The sequence below is a fragment of the Bufo gargarizans genome, chromosome 1 (assembly GCF_014858855.1).
Source record: "Bufo gargarizans isolate SCDJY-AF-19 chromosome 1, ASM1485885v1, whole genome shotgun sequence".
Lineage (NCBI taxonomy): Eukaryota > Metazoa > Chordata > Amphibia > Anura > Bufonidae > Bufo > Bufo gargarizans.
The window spans coordinates 220,150,759-220,169,868 of record NC_058080.1 but is presented as its reverse complement, the minus strand read 5'-3'; the positions used below and the strand labels follow the sequence as shown (position 1 = coordinate 220,169,868).

Here is a 19,110-nt window from a genome sequence, read left to right as displayed (position 1 = left end):
TGTATATTGTTACAAATATGGGGGGGGAGGGCAGACAGACTTTTTGTAGTGATATTTTCCCATTTTAACTATTGATGGTTGCAGTCCACAGGCGTGGCATGTCAATGAATGTGTTTGGAGAGCAAGAGATACTATAGTAGCTCTATAGCGGAGGTTCCCAACAGTTTGTATGTTATGAACCACATTCAACTTTCTCAGGAGCAAAATTCCAAATAGAGAGAAATTTCTAATGCGGAGAAACAAAAAACATGAAATTGCAAACATTTGCTGATAAATATTTCAGTGTGAAATTTAACACTACCATTATACCATCCAAATTAGCACTATTTGGTGTAAATCTAGGATACGTCTGCACCAATGTCAATTGGCAGTACATATGGTCATAAATCAGGACTGCCACACAGTAGGGGGTCATGAGACACTGGTTGGAGACCACTGCTCTATAGTAATTCTCTCACTAGTCAGGTTGTCCTAGTGTGCTCTTCATATGAGTGTTGAATGCTCTCGATATTTTCACTGCAAGCATAGGCTCAGAAAGTGGCAATGTATCTGTCATTTGTCATGTCCGGAGCTTATTATTTACACCTAGGCTAGTATGTAAAGCTGAAACTATTTGATATACGCCGACACTTGATGCTACCCACGCCTCTACCAGAGAGGTTCCTCTGCAGTTGTGTTCCATTATAACGCATAAGGCAAGAGGTTTCTGATCTGCACCCCATACTGTTAAATCACTACTAAACTCTTCAGACCAGTTGTCATTCTAAGAAGCTCTAACAAAAGCACGTTGAGCTGTTCTCTACAGAAATCTGCATAATTTGCACCAAACATATTACATGTTGCAGTGTTTGATAAACTTGGTACATCTTTGAAAGTAACACTTGTCTAAAAAGATGTCGCTCTAGTGTTTGCACGCCACCACCTACTCGAATAACACTGCATCTTTTTTTAAAGTTGCAGTGAACCTAATTAACATGGCTAATCACCCCAGCTTTTACCCTACCATTCAAAAGTGGCAAAAGCAGGGTAAAAACACACTGAGGGCTCATGCATAGGAGCATGTGTGCCGTGTGCCTGTATTGCAGACTGCAAACAGCAGGTCCGCAATATACGGGCACTGACCATGTGCACTCCGTGTCATAAATGTGGACCCATTGACTTGAATGGGTGCGCAATCCTCAAGATATTGAGTGGAGGCACGGATCGGAAGCCCACAGAAGAACTACGAAGTGCTTCCGTAGGATTTCGGACAGTGCCTATTTATTTGTGGTGTGGACCATCTCTTGCAGATCGCAGACCCATTCAAGTCAATAACTACGCATCTGCAAACGGCGGGCATTGTGGACCGCTATTTGCAGACCGCAGCATGGGAACACACTCGTATGCACGAGCCCTAAGTCACAAAAAAGTTTTGCACAAACATGGCTTGCATCCACAAATGTGACTTTTTGACAGCAATTTTCTAGTGCAAATGGAATTATACTCTCCACTTTCCTTAGGCAAGACTGGGATTTGTCACTTATCAGCATGTGTGTCAATAGATACTGTATATCTTTTGTATAAATAAAAGAATCCAAGGCAGAAATCAGAGGTTGCCCATTAGGTTATCTGCACAGATTTCGGATTACCTGCAATTTTTCAGCACAGATTTTCATGCAGAAATAAGTGTAATACAGCAGAGTAATACAGTACCAACAAGGTGAATGAGATTTTGCATAAGTTAAAATTATGTCAATTGTGTTTCTGATTTTATGCCTTTTGTATACGGGTGTGCCACACAAACTTCAATAGGGTTGTTAAATTTGCACCAAAAAAAACTAATAAAAACACAAAGAAAAAGTGATATCGTGCAGATTTCTGCACAGATTTTATTGCACAATGTTGTAGCGATATTTCTCAGCCCGAAGAAGTGAAGTGAACATCACAACATGATAAGGATATACAGTCATGTGAAAAAATTAGGACACCCTTTGAAAGCATGTGGTTTTTTGTAACATTTTTAATAAAAGGTTATTTCATCTCCGTTTCAACAATACAGAGAGATTAAAGTAATCCGACTAAACAAAGAAAACTGAAGAAAAGTCTTTTCAAGATCTTCTGTAAATGTCATTCTACAAAAATGCCTATTCTAACTGAGGAAAAAGATAGGACACCCTTGCCCCTAATAGCGAGTGTTACCTCCTTTGGCTGAAATAACTGCAGTGAGACGGTTCTTGTAGCCATCTACCAGTCTTCGACATCGGTCTGAGGAAATTTTACCCCACTCCTCAATGCAGAACTTTTTCAGCTGTGAGATGTTTGAGGGGTTTCTTGCACGTACAGCCCTTTTCAAGTCACCCCACAGCATCTCAATGGGATTCAAATCTGGACTTTGACTTGGCCATTCCAGGACTCTCCATTTCTTCTTTTTCAGCCAATCTTTGGTTGATTTACTAGTATGTTTTGGGTCATTGTCATGTTGCATGGTCCAGTTCCGCTTCAGCTTTAATTTTCTAACTGATGGTCTCACATGTTCTTCAAGCACCTTCTGATACACAGTAGAATTCATTGTGGATTCTATGATGGTGAGCTGACCAGGTCCTGCTGCAGCAAAGCAGCCCCAAACCATGACACTTCCACCTCCATGCTTCACAGTTGGTATGAGGTTCTTTTCTTGGAATGCTGTGTTTGGTTTACGCCAAACATGTCCTCTGCTGTTGTGTCCAAATAATTCAATTTTGGACTCATCTGTCCAAAGAACATTATTCCAGAAGTCCTGGTCTTTGTCAACTTTATCTCTGGCAAATGTCAGTCTGGCCTCGATGTTTCTCTTGGAAAGCAAAGGTTTCCTCCTTGCACACCTCCCATGCAAGTTAAACTTGTACAGTCTCTTTCTGATTGTAGAGGCATGTACTTCTACATCAACAGTAGCCAGAGCCTGCTGTAGTTCTCGAGATGACACTTTAGGGTTTTTGGAGACCTCTTTTAGCATCTTGCGGTCTGCTCTTGGGGTGAACTTGCTGGGGCGACCAGTCCTGGGCATGTTGGCAGTTGTTTTGAAAGCCCTCCACTTGTAGACTATCTTCCGGACAGTGGAATGGCTGATTTCAAAATCTTTTGAGATCTTTTTAAATCCCTTCCCAGACTCATAGGCTGCTACAATCTTTTTTCTGAAGTCCTCTGACAGCTCTTTTGCTCTCACCATGGTGCTCACTCTCACTTCAACAGTCAGGAGCACACCAAACTAAATGTCTGAGGTTTAAATAGGGCAAGCCTCATTCAACATGCAGAGTAACGATCTACTAATTATGTGCACCTGGTGTGATATACCTGTGTGAGATCTGAGCCAATTTAAGAGGGAATACATGTGAGGGTGTCCTATCTTTTTCCTCAGTTAGAATAGGCATTTTTGTAGAATGACATTTACAGAAGATCTTGAAAAGACTTTTCTTCAGTTTTCTTTGTTTAGTTGGATTACTTTAATCTCTCTGTATTGTTGAAACGGAGATGAAATAACCTTTTATTAAAAATGTTACAAAAAACCACATGCTTTCAAAGGGTGTCCTAATTTTTTCACATGACTGTATCATGTTGGGAACTCCAGTCTTAGGCTACTTTCACACTAGCGTTCGGAGCGGATCCGTCTGGTGTCTGCACAGACGAATCCACTCCTATAATGCAGACGATGGGATCCGTTCAGAACGGATCCGTCTGCATTATATTTCAGAAAAAATTCTAAGTCTGAAAGTTAGTCACACGGATCCGTCCAGACTTTACATTGAAAGTCAAGGGGGACGGATCTGTTTGAAATTGAGAGATATTGTGTAAACTTCAAACGGATCTGTCCCCATTGACTTACATTGTAAGTCTGGACGGATCCGTTTGGCTCCGCACGGCCAGGCGTTCGGGTGTCCACCTGCTGAGCGGAGGCCAAACGGTGTCAGACTGAGGCATTCCGAGCGGATCCGCATCCACTCAGAATGCATTGGGGCCGCACGGATGCGTTCGGGGCCGCTTGTGAGAGCCTTCAAACAGAACTCAAAAGCGGAACCCCGAACGCAAGTGTGAAAGTAGCTTACCAACGATCTACAGAAGAGTCATCATGGCATTATGTGATAACAGTCCAGTAGATCTGCACTAAGACAGGACTTCACAACATTATACAGTATATCATTCTAAAGTTGTGAGTTCACTTCACAGGAGGAGCAGTTCAGGCTAGGAAATATCGCCCACTCACCAAGCGTGTTTCCTAGAATGAACATGCTAGTCTGTAACTAGACTTGGGGCTCTTTCACACGAGCGGATGCCGTGCGTGAAATCCGCTGCGTGAAAGACAGCCAAGTCCCACCCTGGGTAGCAGAGACCCGGAGCATTAACATGAATTATAATGCTCCGTGCCTCTCTGATCTTTTTACTACAAAATCACAGTGAGATAAAGTTGTCACAATGATTTTGTAGTAAAAAGATTACAGAGAGGCACGGAGCATTATCAATCATGCTAATGATCCGAGTCTCTGCTGTCCAGAGCGGGGTTTGGCATTCTTTCACGCAGCGGATTCCATGCATGGCATCCGCTCGTGTGAGAGCCCTTACGCCCCTTTCACACGGGCGAGAATTCCGCGCGGGTGCAATGCGTGAGGTGAGCGCATTGCACCTGCACTGAATCCGGACCCATTCACTCCAATGGGGGTGTGCAGATGAGCAGTAATTTTCACGCATCACTTGTGCGTTGCATGAAAATCACAGCTTGAATTTCCCACGCAACGCAGGCCCCATAGAAATGAATGGGGCTGTGTGAAAATTGCAAGCATCCGCAAGCAAGTGCGATTTTCACACATGGTTGCTAGGAGATGATAGGGATGAGCAACCCCGGACCCCATTAAAGTAAATTCACTGTATTATTTTCCCTTATAACATTGTTATAAGGGAAAAGAATGGCATTGTTAATACAGAATGCTTACTAAAATGTGCCTTGAGGGGTTAAAAAAATAAATAAAATTAAACTCCCCTCATCCACTTGATTGCGCAGCAGGCATGGTCTTCTTTCAGGACCTGCAAAAGGACCTTTGAAGACGTAATCGCGCTCACCACGTGGTGACGTCAGCGCAGGTCCTTCTGCATGAAGATAGATCCTTCTATCTTCATTCAGCAGGACTTGCGCTGACGTCACCACGTGTTATAATGGAAAATAATAGAATCTACAGAACACCAAACCCGAACTTCAGTGAAGAAGTCCGGGTTCGGGTCTGGGTACCACAAAACGCATTGCACTCGCTCGGAAAAAACTGAATTGCGTGCCTACTCGCACGGGGTTTCCCACAATGCACCCTGAACGCATCCGGCTCTCACCCGCGACGACCGTGTGAAGGGGGCCTTAGAGTTCTGCTGAGGATTTGCAATTGTACATATGCCTGATCTGCATGCAAACTTATCCCATTTAAATGGGACTGATCCTTGTGTGATCCCCTGGTATGGTTTCAGCCCAGGCAAATGTCAATTTTAGATTTCTCAGTGATAAGGATTTCTAATCTGACAATGATAGTTTAAGTTGATTTCACACATTTGTTGGAAGTGCATACGTACCAAAATCCATGTGGAAAATCCACTGTGTGAAAATGCCTTAATACCAGACAATTATATGCTGTATACTGACATTAAGGTCATAAATAAATAAAATTAGCGAATAAAATACAGTCTCTGGTTTACATAAGCTTGCCGTTTTATACTTTTCCAGTCGATAAGTCTACGTGTCATATATTGTTATATGACCAAAATGGACAAATTGACAGTTAAGCAACCCAGCAACCCCTGAATCACCATCATACCATTAGAACCTTGAGAGAAACCTTAAATATTTAGACCCCTTTGTCATCCGGTTACCTGAAATGGCCTACACGGGTACTGCGGAAAGGAATCCTGTAAATGTTAAGACCCGGGTTTTCATTTGCATAACTTACCTTGACTCCATCAGGTTTCTTCAACAAACTTCTTGCTGCTGCAAATGGATAACAGTTTCATATTAAAAATAAATCTTACACTGTCTTAATTCATCACAAAAAAATCTAACTGATTTCTGACCAGACAATGTAATAAAGTGTTGGTTATGAGAGGAAATTCCAATAGACTTCTGGTGTGGTTGGACAGACATGTTTGTAACTTGAAAGAGTAGATGAACCAACATCCAAACTCATGATCAGCAAAAAAAAAAAAAAAAAAAACTATTTCTTTACATTAAAGATCCTAAAATTATTTGCATTCAGATGAAAAACAGAAGACGTTTCCTATATTTCATAAACAACTAATTTATCAATGGTGTGTTAATGGATGAAATGGGTTTGGTCTGCAATTCTCCATCTCACTAGTTACAGACCTTTGTCTTTGTAGATGAGAATGTCCATAGTTTACAATAAATTTTATTTTTCAATTTATATAGGTGTATGAGGCTTTACAGAGGTTCTCCAGGAATAATTACCTTTTTTTTTTTTTTAAGCAAGTGCCAGCAGCCTGCCTTTTCAAACAGAAGATTCATACTTACCTGCTTCTTGCCCTCTGGTCCTATTTGCGCTGCTTCCATTGTCTCCATGTACCGGTCCCTGCAGTGTTTACATCCGACACAGCATATGCTCCACTGCCGCAAATGACTGGCTTCAGCAGTGACATGCTGCTTGTGGCCACCTCACCGCTGAACCTAGTCACTGCAAGGACTAGAACATAAAGACAATGGAGGCAGCGAGTAGGACCAGAATGCCAAGGAGCAGGCTATTACGAATCTTCTGTTTAGAAAGGCAGGCTGCTGGCACTTGTGAAAAACTCATTATTCCAATAAAAACACTAAGATTTTGGAGCAGGTTCTATTGTTTTAAGGTGAATTTTCACTACATACAATATAATTGTGCACATTTGTTCTATTATTAGGAATACAAAGGTTTGATGAACTGCCAATGCCCCTAAGGTTACATTTATTGCACAGGTTGCTTGTTTTTAGGATAATGCATGGTATGTGTGTTCCTTTCACTAGTGTAATAGCACCAAACATGTTATCAGGCTGCTCTGGACCCTGGACTTCCCAATTATGTAAAGACAATCAGCTACCTCCTAGTTTATCAGTTTAGTGAGCAAACTGAAGAACAAGGAGTGCAAAGAATGGCTCAGAACTGCTTACCCGTACACTTGAGGGTTTTCCAAGACTGATATATTGATATCAGTGGGGGTCTGACTCCCAGGCACACCCACCGATTGACATCATTGTTCATAACACGTTAACTTGATGTGATAACTCACCAAGTGTGTATGTTAACTCTGCCACATCCATAGTAACAGCTCAGTCCCATTCAAATGAATAGGCCTGAACTGCAATACCAAGCACAGCCACTATACAATGTATGGCACTGTGCTTGGTTAAGTTTGCACACCACAGCAGATCGGTGGGGTGCCAGGCCCCAACAATCAGATATTGATGACTTAGCCTAAAGATTGGTCATCAATATAGGAGTCCCAGAAAACCCTTTTAGTACAAGCAGAACAGAATAGAGCAAGCTCTTTGCCAGGTCTTATAGGTGCTCTATTTTTTACATTATTCTTTCTTTATGAAATCTGATACATTTGCTGAACATCTGCAAACAGGAAGCCATACCTCTTTCAGGAGACAAACCTCTTGGGTGTGTCTTAAGTGCCTCCGAAAAATGTCTCAGTTTAATAAGTGCGGCAGAAACAACCTGACAATTTACTGGAGACACCCTCCCAAGCATGCTAACGATAGTGCCCACTATACTATATGCCTCTTCATTTTGTATGCCAGACGGAGTTCCACTTAAGTTGATTTGAGCTTTTATAAAGTTGCTACAGATCTATTGTACTCTAAATGCCACATTAAAATCACATGAACACATGGCTCTTGATAAATACGGCCATTTATGCAATATGTTCTTTGACTTGGAGGAGAAATGATGAATAATTCAGCAATGCTTCTCGACAGCATATAATCAATTCTTTTATAAAGGTATTTAATCATAACAACAACTCCAGAGAAAACAAAAGTGGATTCATTTAGCAGAGCATTGGAAAGCTAGCAGGTGTAGCGACGTGAAGGAGCTACAGCAGTGGCAGGATAGAGAGAAGCCCAGTTTGAAGAAAGGAATCAAGCTCATGCTGTCAAGGAGAAATCTGTACCCATTAATGATTTATTAGGGCAGGGAAGATGAGAAGTGACCTTCCATTTTTAGCAAAGCAATATGGATGTACTGCCTAGCTAGCCGCTTTAAAAGTAGCCCTATCTTCAGTTTGTGGGGGTAGCAACAGGGACTCGAATCACTGGATCTGGATCCTGCAGCTGATCAGTTCGGGTGGAAAATTGAACATTTTTACTACTGCATGTCTATTAAGAAATCACTGCAAAAAGCTGACTCCTAGTACAGAGTGAAAGCGCAGCTCTGCAGTAGCTAACAATTAGCACGTTTACAGATACAGTAGTGGCCACTGGACTTCTCAACTGGTCCATCAGTTCCGACAGCCCTTCCTGGTCTTGCAAATAGAAAAAATGGCTACTTCTAACCTAGGCATACCGATCGTTATGTACTGCACTGCATAAATATGTGTGTTAGACACAGTGTAATGTGGTAACTAATAGATAATGCGTCTCTAGGCCTGAAAAATAATCATTTATAATACAAGGAAAATATGTGGACTCTTTATTTATTATTGCATAGTATTTCCTTTGAGCTAAAAATTATTTTTTCAATTGGTCTTTATTAACAATATGGAATCCGTATTTTGTGTGTACATAGCCGAGATGCTGTGATGGCAGCCTGTGGATTTTCTGTCTTTTCCGTCAGCTGGGGAGCAGACTGACTTCTTATCTCTGACCTTCTAAACACTCATTAAAGCTCAACCCTTATTGATAAGAATGTGGTTTAAATAAGTGTTTATGACCTCTTAGTAGCTTAGAGATAAAGGTTGTTAGATAGACACAAAGTGAAAGTACCAGTCTGCCGTTTAAATCATTGTTTTCCACATCACAAGGAGCTTTGTAAATTTGACACTGTCAACATTATAATGTACAAAATCCATTTAGAGGCTCGTGCTGGTTTTATACTCGCATGCTTATTGCATCCATTAGGGTACTTTCACACTTGCGGCAGGACGGATCCGGCAGGCTGGTCTCCCTGTCGGATCCGTCCTTCCGCTGTTTCGCCGGACCACTGCTCCGTCCCCATTGACTATAATGGGGACAGGCGGCGCTCCGGCGCAGTACGGCAGTTCGCGGTCAGAGACCGCCGGACTAAAAAGTCGGACATGCAGGACTTTTAGTCCGGCGGCCTTTCACCGTGCACTGCACCGGAGTCAATGGGGACGGAGCGGCGATCCGACGAAACAGCGGAAGGCCGGATCCGACAGGGAGACCAGCCTGCCGGATCCGTCCTGCCGCAAGTGTGAAACTAGCCTAAGACTCTGTTCACATCTGTTAGAAGTCTCCCTCACAGACTTCATCATTTTTCATGGAAATAACAGTGTTACATGGAGCTTTCCTTCGTCGAAGCTGCTGATTAGCTTGCTGTGACAATGCAGAAATAAACTCTTCTCTACTCCCCTTGGAAGCCAGAGAAAACATCTCTTTTTGGGCACTGAGGGAGGTGAAATGGCTTGAGGTACTTAAAATATCTACAGCCCTATGCACCAGGATCAGTATCTACTGTTTATTTAAGTCTGCTTGTACAGTCCTCTACGGCAAACCTATATTATGTGCGAGACTGGGAGAATCAACTAAACTAAGTTCTCAAGACACTGATGTCAAAACCTTGTTGTCTCGCTCGCACAGAATTTCCAAATGCTTGTAAATTGAGGAAAATTTGTTTAAATTGTTCAAGCACTGGTGACTACCACGTTTATAAAAAAATAAGAATCTCTGTTCAGACAGATGCAATGAATCTGCAGCCACTTAACGAAATATATGGGTTCCCGGTCACAAAATCACTCCCTTCTGGGATGCAGTTTGTAGTGAAATAAACAAAAACTTGGAAAAAACTATTTCCCTTCACTCTGGTTAACGTCTTGTGATATCAAACCATCAAAATATTGCGTAATCACATGGCTTATTCAGGCTGCCAGCTTACTTATTCCGTTGAAGTAGAGGGGTATGGGCCCTCCTTCGATTCAGTCCTTGCATGAGAGGGTTATCCAACTCTAAAGGTTTGAGGGGCTCTACAGTTGGGAGTCCAATACCAGACAAAAACATTTTAGAACACAGAGACCCTGAGCCACAGCTATCTCCCCTAGAAGAGCGGTATACTGATCTACCCTCCTTAGCTTATTGCCCTCAGTACCACGCACTGCATTATAAAATACCACACTTTGTAATGCTATCTATACTTTGATGGACCCATATCTCTATATCAGAATTCATGTCTTTCTGTTTTAATCGTTATAATTGTCTGCAATTGCCAGAACCTGCGTGGCACCGATTTGAGAGAGGACATCGTTTTTCTTTTCCCTTGTTTTATGATAAGAAATGAAGATTTTTTTTTTTTTTATAAAAACTGATTTGTAAAAAAATAAAATAAAAATGCTGCATCCAAACGACGGACCCCATTATAAGTCAGTGGGGCCGTTCAGTGTTCATTGCGCAACAGATCTGCATAGGACGTAACAGGATGCAGATGTGAACAGAGCCTTTTGCTTGAAATGTATTTGTATATGGATTGATTTTTTATCTAAAAAAATCATGATGGGTGTTAGAAGTGAGTGTAGATGTACCCCTTTTCATCTGACAGGGTTTCTATGAACTATAACTATAGTAAGAACTGCTGGGATTTCACTATATTTTTGTGATAGATTATTTTTTCCTTTCTACTTTTCCAGTACATTATAAATCAGGTTGCAGAAGCCGAATAGATCAGTTAACAGGAGCTTGAAACATTAATTAAAGGCATAATAAAAAAAATAGATATTAGTATTGCAGAAGGGAACAGCTAAGCCGTTATTAAGGACAGATTTGTAGAATATTTTTGCTAGCAGGCCATATTAAAATGGAGAGAGGTGACAGGAATCTTCATTTTCTTTAAATCTTACCTCACATGAAACACAATCCACATAAAAAGGAAAATTAGAAAAAGGAAAATTAAAAATACACAATTATAACCACAGTTGTAATGGAGCAGCTAATGTAAATGTCATGCACTGAAAACACGTGGATTATATTTAATGGAGAGTCCGGTCTCACTAAACCACAGTCTTACTGTCGGAAAGATCAAGTGACCGTGCTCTAGATATTTATCCTGAGCACTATATATGAAGTAACATATTTGATAACATCTGTTCCACTTCATTATTTAAAGTGACACTTAGATCAAGAAATTACTGTCATCTGAGATTTCAACAAAAAAATGCATTTTTCAATCAATTGTACTTTCAATGTTGCTTGTTTTACCAAGCTCCATTCTCATTCTCTAAAGGTTATCAAATTAGAAAATTGCTTGTGAGACTGAAAATCTCTACTGAATATCTCCAGCTTGAACACATGCTAACAAAATGCATCATAGCTATGTAAATGTGAAAATATATCAGACTGAATGAAATATGGCCTTACACGCTATAAGATTAGTAAAAGCTTTAACAGTTGCATGGAGTCAAATGAAGCTTGTAATGGTTTTCTAAAGGGTGATTTATTAGCAAAACTGATCTCACACACACATCAGTCTGTTCAATGTATTAGACCAGTAGAACATCAAGTAATGTTATAGTTAGTTCTGGTAGTGACAACTTAATAGAGGTATCCTAGTTATAAGAAGTTATCCCTTATCTACCCGATAGGTGATAACCGATTAGTAGAGGTCCAACCACTAGGACAGGTGCCCCCGTACCCCGAAATGAATAGAGCGGCTGGTTGAGCATGCCATACTTGGCTATCTCTGGCAGTGGCATACAGAATGGAGTGGCAGTGTGCATGTTTGCCCACAACTCCAGTCATTTGGGGGCGAGGCACAGACCCCTCTTTATTTTGATTAGTGGGGCTCCTAGGGGGTTGCCTCCCCTCCAACGATCAGGCACTTATCCCTTATTCTGTGGATGCTGTATCTAGAGTCAGGAAGTACACAAAAATGCTATATTTCAAAAGATATTTAAACAAGAAATGTGTGCACCCATTAGTAAATCTAGTCTCAACACATACTAATGACAATATAAATACATTGTTCTGTATGTACTGTAGGTATAAGCTAAATGGACAAAAGTACTGGGGCACAACTCTTAGTCATTGAATTCGGGTGTTTCTTTCAGTCCCATTGCCACAGTTGTATAAAATCCAGCACCTAGTCTGCCTTTAAAACATTTGTGAAAGAATGAGTCAGTCATTCTCAAAAGCTCACTGAAGCAGTATACTATAGTTGGATGTTACTGTGAAAACAATTCAGTCCGTGAAATTTCTTCCCTCCTAGATATTCCATCAACGTGGAGGCATGAGGAACCACAGCAACAGAGCCATGAAGTGGCTGACCACAAAGTTACAAAGCAGGGTCGCTGAATGCCGAGGAGCATAATGCACAGGCGTTATCTACGCTCTGCTGACTCAATACCTGCAGAGCTCCAAACCAGTTCAGTCATTAACCTCAAACTGTACACTGGGAACTTCATGATATGGGTTCCATGGCCAACCAGCTGCATGCAAGCCTAACATCACCAAGCATTGGATGGAGTAATGTAAAGCATGCTGTTTTAGGACTCTTGGGCCATATGTTCTGTGGCATGATTGAACATGCTTCTCTGTCTACAGTCTGATAGACGAGTCTGGGTTTGGGAAATGCCAGGAGGACATTACCTGCCTAACTGCATAGTTTGGTGAAGGAAGGATAATACCATGTTTTCCAGGAGTTGGCCTAGGCTCATTAGTTCCAGCGAAGAGAAATTTTAGTGCTTCAAAGACATTTAAATGCTACAAAGACATTTTGCTCTTTTAGATTAATGGTCAAATTCTAATAGGTACGCTTGTAAGTCTTGTAGAAAGCTTTCCCAGAAGAGTGGAGGCAGATTTAGCGGCAATGGGTGGACGAACTCCATATTAATGCCCATGGATTTAGAATTGGATGTTATAAAAAGCTCCTGTAGGGTGTAGGTGTCCCAATACTTTTGTCCATATAGTGTACATGGAGCTTTGCCTAACATGTATTATCACATTGAAATATAACATAGTGAGGGAATGCACTCACAGATGGTCACTTTGCGTTACCTGTCAAGTCTGCTCCACACTTTTACATTTAAGGCCACATTCACATCTGTGTTCTGAATTCCATTTTTGTTTTCCTTCACAGGGGCAGAAAAATGGAATTCAAGCTGTACCAGAGTTGTCCCTTAACAGACGCCAACATCACCCCACAGGCTTATAAATAAGTCCAATGGGGTTCTGTCATGGTGTCAGTCATTTTGCTGAAAAGAAAATAATGGAGCACAGCACAACCTATTCTTTATGGTCACGTGTTTGACAGGTTTGGAGACATGTATACATAAATTAGTCTTGGGTAACAATAAAAGGTGCCATGTTCTGCCTTCTGATGTCAATAGCTATTCTGCTAACAACACCTCCCTTAAGGGGGAAATATATCAAAGTTAGTCTTTTTATGCTGCTCTTTGAAATCTCCTGTGCTGCCAGACAATGTGGCCAATTTGACAAGGTGCAGCCTTGGTCATATATTAGGCATATTGCCCGGCAGGCCGCACATCAGAATAAAACCTAGGTCAGCTCAGAGCTGCTGAAGCTCCACACGCGACAATATTTGTTGCAAGTGGCGTTTAAAAAGACGCAAACATGGTGTTTAATTTTTTTTATACGCCACAAAAGTGGCACAAGGAGATAATAAGCCTTTCCCTAAGTTACAACACTTTTAAGAGGAATGTGATGGTAGTAACTTGGCAGACAGCAGATACCTATTGTTTAGACTTGGAATGTTGGATAACTTGAAAAATGTTACAAGTTGAAGTTAATAATAATGGAAAAAAGGATAAATAAAATTAATAACATTTCTTAAAAAAAGGGTTTTTACAACTGTCGTAACAGTGACAGTATTGAGTAACCCCAATTTACATTTTAGCATATATCCACTTTAATTCCTGGACTCTGAGGATGAGAAATTTGCAGGGCGGTTGTCACCACCGGCAACCATTTTTAAGTCTTTGCATCGCAGTGTAGCTCTCTGATTGCGATTTCCAAATATATCTTCATGTCCTGCTCCCTCTTCTCTTGACCCCCAATAACAGGTTTTTATAATTTTGCTAATGAGGAATAAAAGAGCATACGGGGCTGTACTTATTGATAAAGGAGCCCAGCCACAACCCTCCGAATGGAGCCCAGATCCTACCTTCTTCACTCAATCTCCTAGCCTAACCTAACCTCCTTTACATCATCATGACACTGCTTCAAATCTCACACAGGTGTGCATCTCCTTTATGTGTGAGACTGCCCAATTTGTCAACTTCTGTAAGCATCAGCTTCTTCAACTGCACTGCGCATGCGCCAGTAGTATGTGCAGTTCAGTTGACCCTGAACTGGCTATTTTCCTGGCATGCGCCGTTCAGTTAAAGAAGCTGATGTTCACAGACTGCAAAGGAGATGTGCACCTGCCTGACATAAAAAGTGGTGTCATGATGAAGTCGAGGAGGTTAGGAGGTGGAGAGCAGTGGAGGAGGGAAGAAGCAGGGCTCTGTTCTGGTGGGTGCGGCTGGGCTTCTTTTAGCAATAAGTACAGCCCCTTGGGCTCTTATTTTTCATTAGCATAATTCTAAAAACCTGTTTTTAGCAGTCAAAAGAAGAGGGAGAAGGACAAAGATATATTTGGACATCACAATAGGAGAGCTACACTGCAATGCAAATGGTTAAAAACGGTCACCAATTGTGACAGACTCCCTTTAAAGTAGGGGTGCACAACCTGCTGCCCCCGGGGGTCACATGTGGCACTGGATACCATTCTATACAGCCCCCAACAATATGGTAACAGACATGTCTTGTGGCTGCTCACATTCATTTCTCCTATTAGATGGGAGTCCTGGAACTGTAACTAAACATTAATGATATATACTGTGTATTCAATATGCCATAAATACAGCATTTCAGTTGCTAATACCCCTCTAAATGTCTGGCAGTGTGCTATGAAATTTACAGTTCCCAAGTGGGAGACTGAATGATCTGTAATTTAGTAAAATGTTTACACGAGCTGAATGACCCATGAAAGAAAACAAGAGTGCAGCCATAAGAAAAAACATCATTCCTAATGGGTGCAGAGGAGACTCAGCTAGTGACAGCATATTAAGGAATTACAGATTAGGCTGGAAACCAGCATTACACTTATACCAATGGGTATAATAAAGATATATAAACGTTATGCAGTTTTCCGTATACATCACCAATGAATCACAGTTGCTTACTCAAGCCAAAATTCTAATTATATGTTCTACTGACCTGATGTGGAGTAGAGAGCCCACACCAAAAATACCAATTACCTTTGGTGCTGGAGAGGGGTGTGCTTAAAACTGGATTACTATGGCAAAGAGGAGTCTGTTGGAACCCATGGTCACTAATTGGCATCATAAAGCTTGGCCACATACATATTTATAAGTCATACAATATAATAGGAAGTCCACCTAATCAGGAGCTGCTCTTTCAAGCAGCTGTCCACACTGGCTAATAGAGGAGACCCTGGAAGAGGAACCCATCTCTGATGTCCAAATGCTCAAAACAGTCACATGGAAAGGGGATTCTCCAGCAGGGAAAGTCCTTTAACTCAAACATAAATTGGAATAAAATTCAAGCTGTTTAATTAAACATATATTAACACATACACTGTACAGCCCAAACACCCTTTCTGTTTAGCTTTTCACATAGTAATTTTTTTTACTATTTGGAAGAAAAAAAAACTTTTGGCTGTAACAGAAATAACAGATTTCCTGATAATATTAATCTCCAACAAACATACCTGAAAAGTTCCTAGTAGCGAGCATGGTGGTCAGTATAGCCCCCTTTAAAAGAGAAATCAAAAGCTCAATCACTGGCTTAGATTCGCGTAACAAAAAAGACCAATTGTTAGAAATCAAGCTATGATTCAGTACTATAGGACAATTATATAGGCGGCCAGAGATATCACAATCATCTTCAATTATTCATGTTTAAAAGGTCAGCAGAATCTTAGACAGGCAATCTAAAGATCCGCCAAATTCATCACAGTGTACGATACGTTTGCTTTATTGTAATTTTGGTGCAGGCCATGCCCCTTTACGAACAAAACAAACATTTGAGCTTTTTGGTACAAAGTTAGAATTCTGGAGCATTTAGCTTCGTAGATCTTAGTGGCTGTTGTTCTTACATAATAAATGGAAATCTGCAAAATTAAAAGGAAAAGCAGCCGTTTTCCCTATTAATATACTATTTATTCACAATATGCACTAACAGTACAATGGATTTGTGCACAGGTTTCAGTGTAAAGTAGTGATCAGTTTTCTAGTAGGAGCAGTACACTCCTTCGCTTAGCACTAACTCCCCAAACTTCCCTTTTAACTGAACTTGAGTATTTCTGCGGATTGGGTGTATTGGTGGTAGACACATAGGCTTACCTTTAGCTTTCTTCTTGCATTAAACTTCTTCAAACAGTCTACAGTTTCTTGTCTGTGCATCATGGATGCAACGGTGGAACGTTGCTGTAAGAGAAAAAAAATTCATCTAAACTGTGTGGAATCACAGACATTCTAGTAATGTAGCACAGTATTCCGAAAGATACAATACATCAGTAGGATACGCCTTACTATAATCTGTGTTACAAAGTGGAGATTTAAAGGGGGTGTCTCATCATGGACAACAGGGGCATATCGCTAGGAAATGCCCCCATTGTCTTATATGTGGGGTTACCACCGTTGGGACCTGCACCTATATCAAGAACGGAGACCTGCAAGTGAAGGAGGGCGCACTGCACATGCGCCCTCCATTTATTTTATATGGGGCCGGCGAAAGTAGTCGAGCACTGGCTCGGCTATTCCCATCGACCCCATAGAAATGAATGGGAGCGGGGGCCGCGCATGCGCAGTATGCTCCCATTCACTTCTATGGGAAGCCGGCTTGGTGGTGGCCAGACCAGAGTCCTCCAGCCACCACCTTGCAGGGCTCAGTTCCCGCACCTATAAGACAATGGGGGCATACCCTAGCGATATGCCCCCATTGTCTATGATGACATAATCCCTTTAACTTCTATGGTCACAGATTAAAAAGATCAAGCTTTTCCCAACTGAGCAAAATTCGAGGTGTAAAAAACCAAACCACATGTAGAGATGGCTGTGCCATTTAGTAGCTAAGCTTTGTTGCTTTAAAACTATTGGCAGGTTAGTATTATGTCTGTCTGGTTGTTCTGAGCATGTTAGACTTACACAGATCCATGGATGCTTGAGTGCTTCAGATGCGGTGATGCGTTTGGCAGGATTAATTGTAAGCATTTTATTGATCAGATCTTTGGCTTCAGGAGTAACTGTATCCCACTCCGGTGATGGAAACTAAGGTTTAAAAAAAAGTTAAAAGCCTTAAGCTAAAGAGTCTCTGCACTTCCACACTATTTTGTATCAGTTAATAGAGAATGGTGTAACTAACAAATTTCTATATCACTTCATTTTTTTTTTAAATCTGCCTGCATCCACCTGAAAAAAAGCTGTTAAGTCATGGCCACTGGAGGTCTGTTATCAGTCCCCTGCCTGTTATCAGGCAAGATCCATACCTAGTAACAGACACAGAAGACAGTTCACAGGAAGTGGGGCCTGTCAGAGCTAGCTGAAATTGTGAACCTGATGAAAGAACTGCTTCTACACAGCTTTTGGAGATTATAGGAGCCTCCTGTGTGATTTCCCTATCCTTATCTGTTCTGTGAACTCCAGCAATGAAAATAAACATAGTGGGAGGAAAAGGAAAGGACATCACAGCAGTACAGTGCTGGCAAATTTGACAGAAGGGAGACTCCCCTGCTTCTGAGTGAAATGTATCTAGCTGTGCAGCCTAAACAGGGAATAATATGGCTGAGAGATACATTAGAGAAGCCCATGCAACGTCTGTTCATTTGCAGTTATTATTGTACAAAGAAGCACAGTCATTATGCAAACTTGTTTTGAACTCAGGTACGCTTTATGATCATTTGTTCATCAATGTTCTGTTAATCACTAGTGTTACAAATGCTTACATCATAAGCACCAGCCTTTATCTGCTGATACAGTCTGTGTTGGTCCTCATCCCAGAATGGAGGATAACCCACAAGCAGGATGTATAGAATAACACCTAAAGGACAATAAAACGAAAATTATTAAGTAGAAACTAAAATAGTACATGCAGGATTGGTTTGGCACTGTTCACATCTGCATCATGCTTTTGGTTTATAAAAGGAAATCACAACTCGCTGCCCCAGCCATCACAAGAGAGACACCAAAGGCCCACTGATTTTTTACTGGGTCTGTGGAGTTCTGCCATTATTCTGCTGAATGTGATAAAAGTTGTGACATATGATTATCAATGCTATTACATGATATTTAGCATGCCCCAATTCATTTTGCAATAAAACTTGTTGCAGTCTTGTGGGTAGTCACGTGCAGCATCTCAGTAGCATATGCAGCATGGCATGCACAATGTTAACCACTTCACATCTGCCCATAGGATATAAACGTCCTATGGGTGGATTTTTATCTCTGAATGGATGTTCTGGAAAGTCAGAGAGAAGGCAGGGACAGTTCCCAGGTGTCCCTGCCTTGTAGATCACTGCATACACAGCGCTCAGTGAGCACTGTGTGTACAGATCAGGAAGCGCTATGCACTTCATGTCCCGGCCCGGTGGTCATGTGACCGCCGGGAGAGTGCAGGAGCTGTACAGCCTCTCTGGGGGGTGTATTTCCCCTGTAACTGGGGCTACTATGTCAGCCCCAGTTACAGGAGAAATCAATGGTGAAAACAAAAAAAAGTGAAGGTAAATGATCCCCAGAGGTCTTGTATGACCTTATGGGGGACGCAAAGGTTTCACGTGTAAAAAATAAAATAAAAAATCCCCAATTAAGCAATTAAAAAAGTAGAATAAATAAATAAATATATAAAATAGACCTATTTGGTATTGCTGCATCCATAACGACCGGCTCTAT

The 19,110-nt window shown here is 41.3% G+C and overlaps 1 protein-coding gene across 6 annotated transcripts in view; it reads right to left on the bottom strand.

The window, feature by feature from the left end:
* The window catches only part of CAMK2D (calcium/calmodulin dependent protein kinase II delta), a 342,528-nt gene that overhangs the window by 121,622 nt on the left and 201,796 nt on the right, over window positions 1-19,110 (bottom strand). For 3 of the 6 annotated variants that reach the window (XM_044301298.1, XM_044301323.1, XM_044301314.1), the window contains exons 9-13: window positions 18,168-18,262; window positions 17,371-17,493; window positions 16,567-16,650; window positions 15,933-15,975; window positions 5,937-5,974 (exon numbers count right to left, since the gene is read on the bottom strand). In XM_044301298.1, coding sequence (XP_044157233.1) covers window positions 5,937-5,974; window positions 15,933-15,975; window positions 16,567-16,650; window positions 17,371-17,493; window positions 18,168-18,262 — 383 coding nt within the window. The remainder of the gene's footprint in view (window positions 1-5,936; window positions 5,975-15,932; window positions 15,976-16,566; window positions 16,651-17,370; window positions 17,494-18,167; window positions 18,263-19,110) is intronic. The other 3 variants (XM_044301306.1, XM_044301332.1, XM_044301340.1) reach the window with 1 other exon arrangement.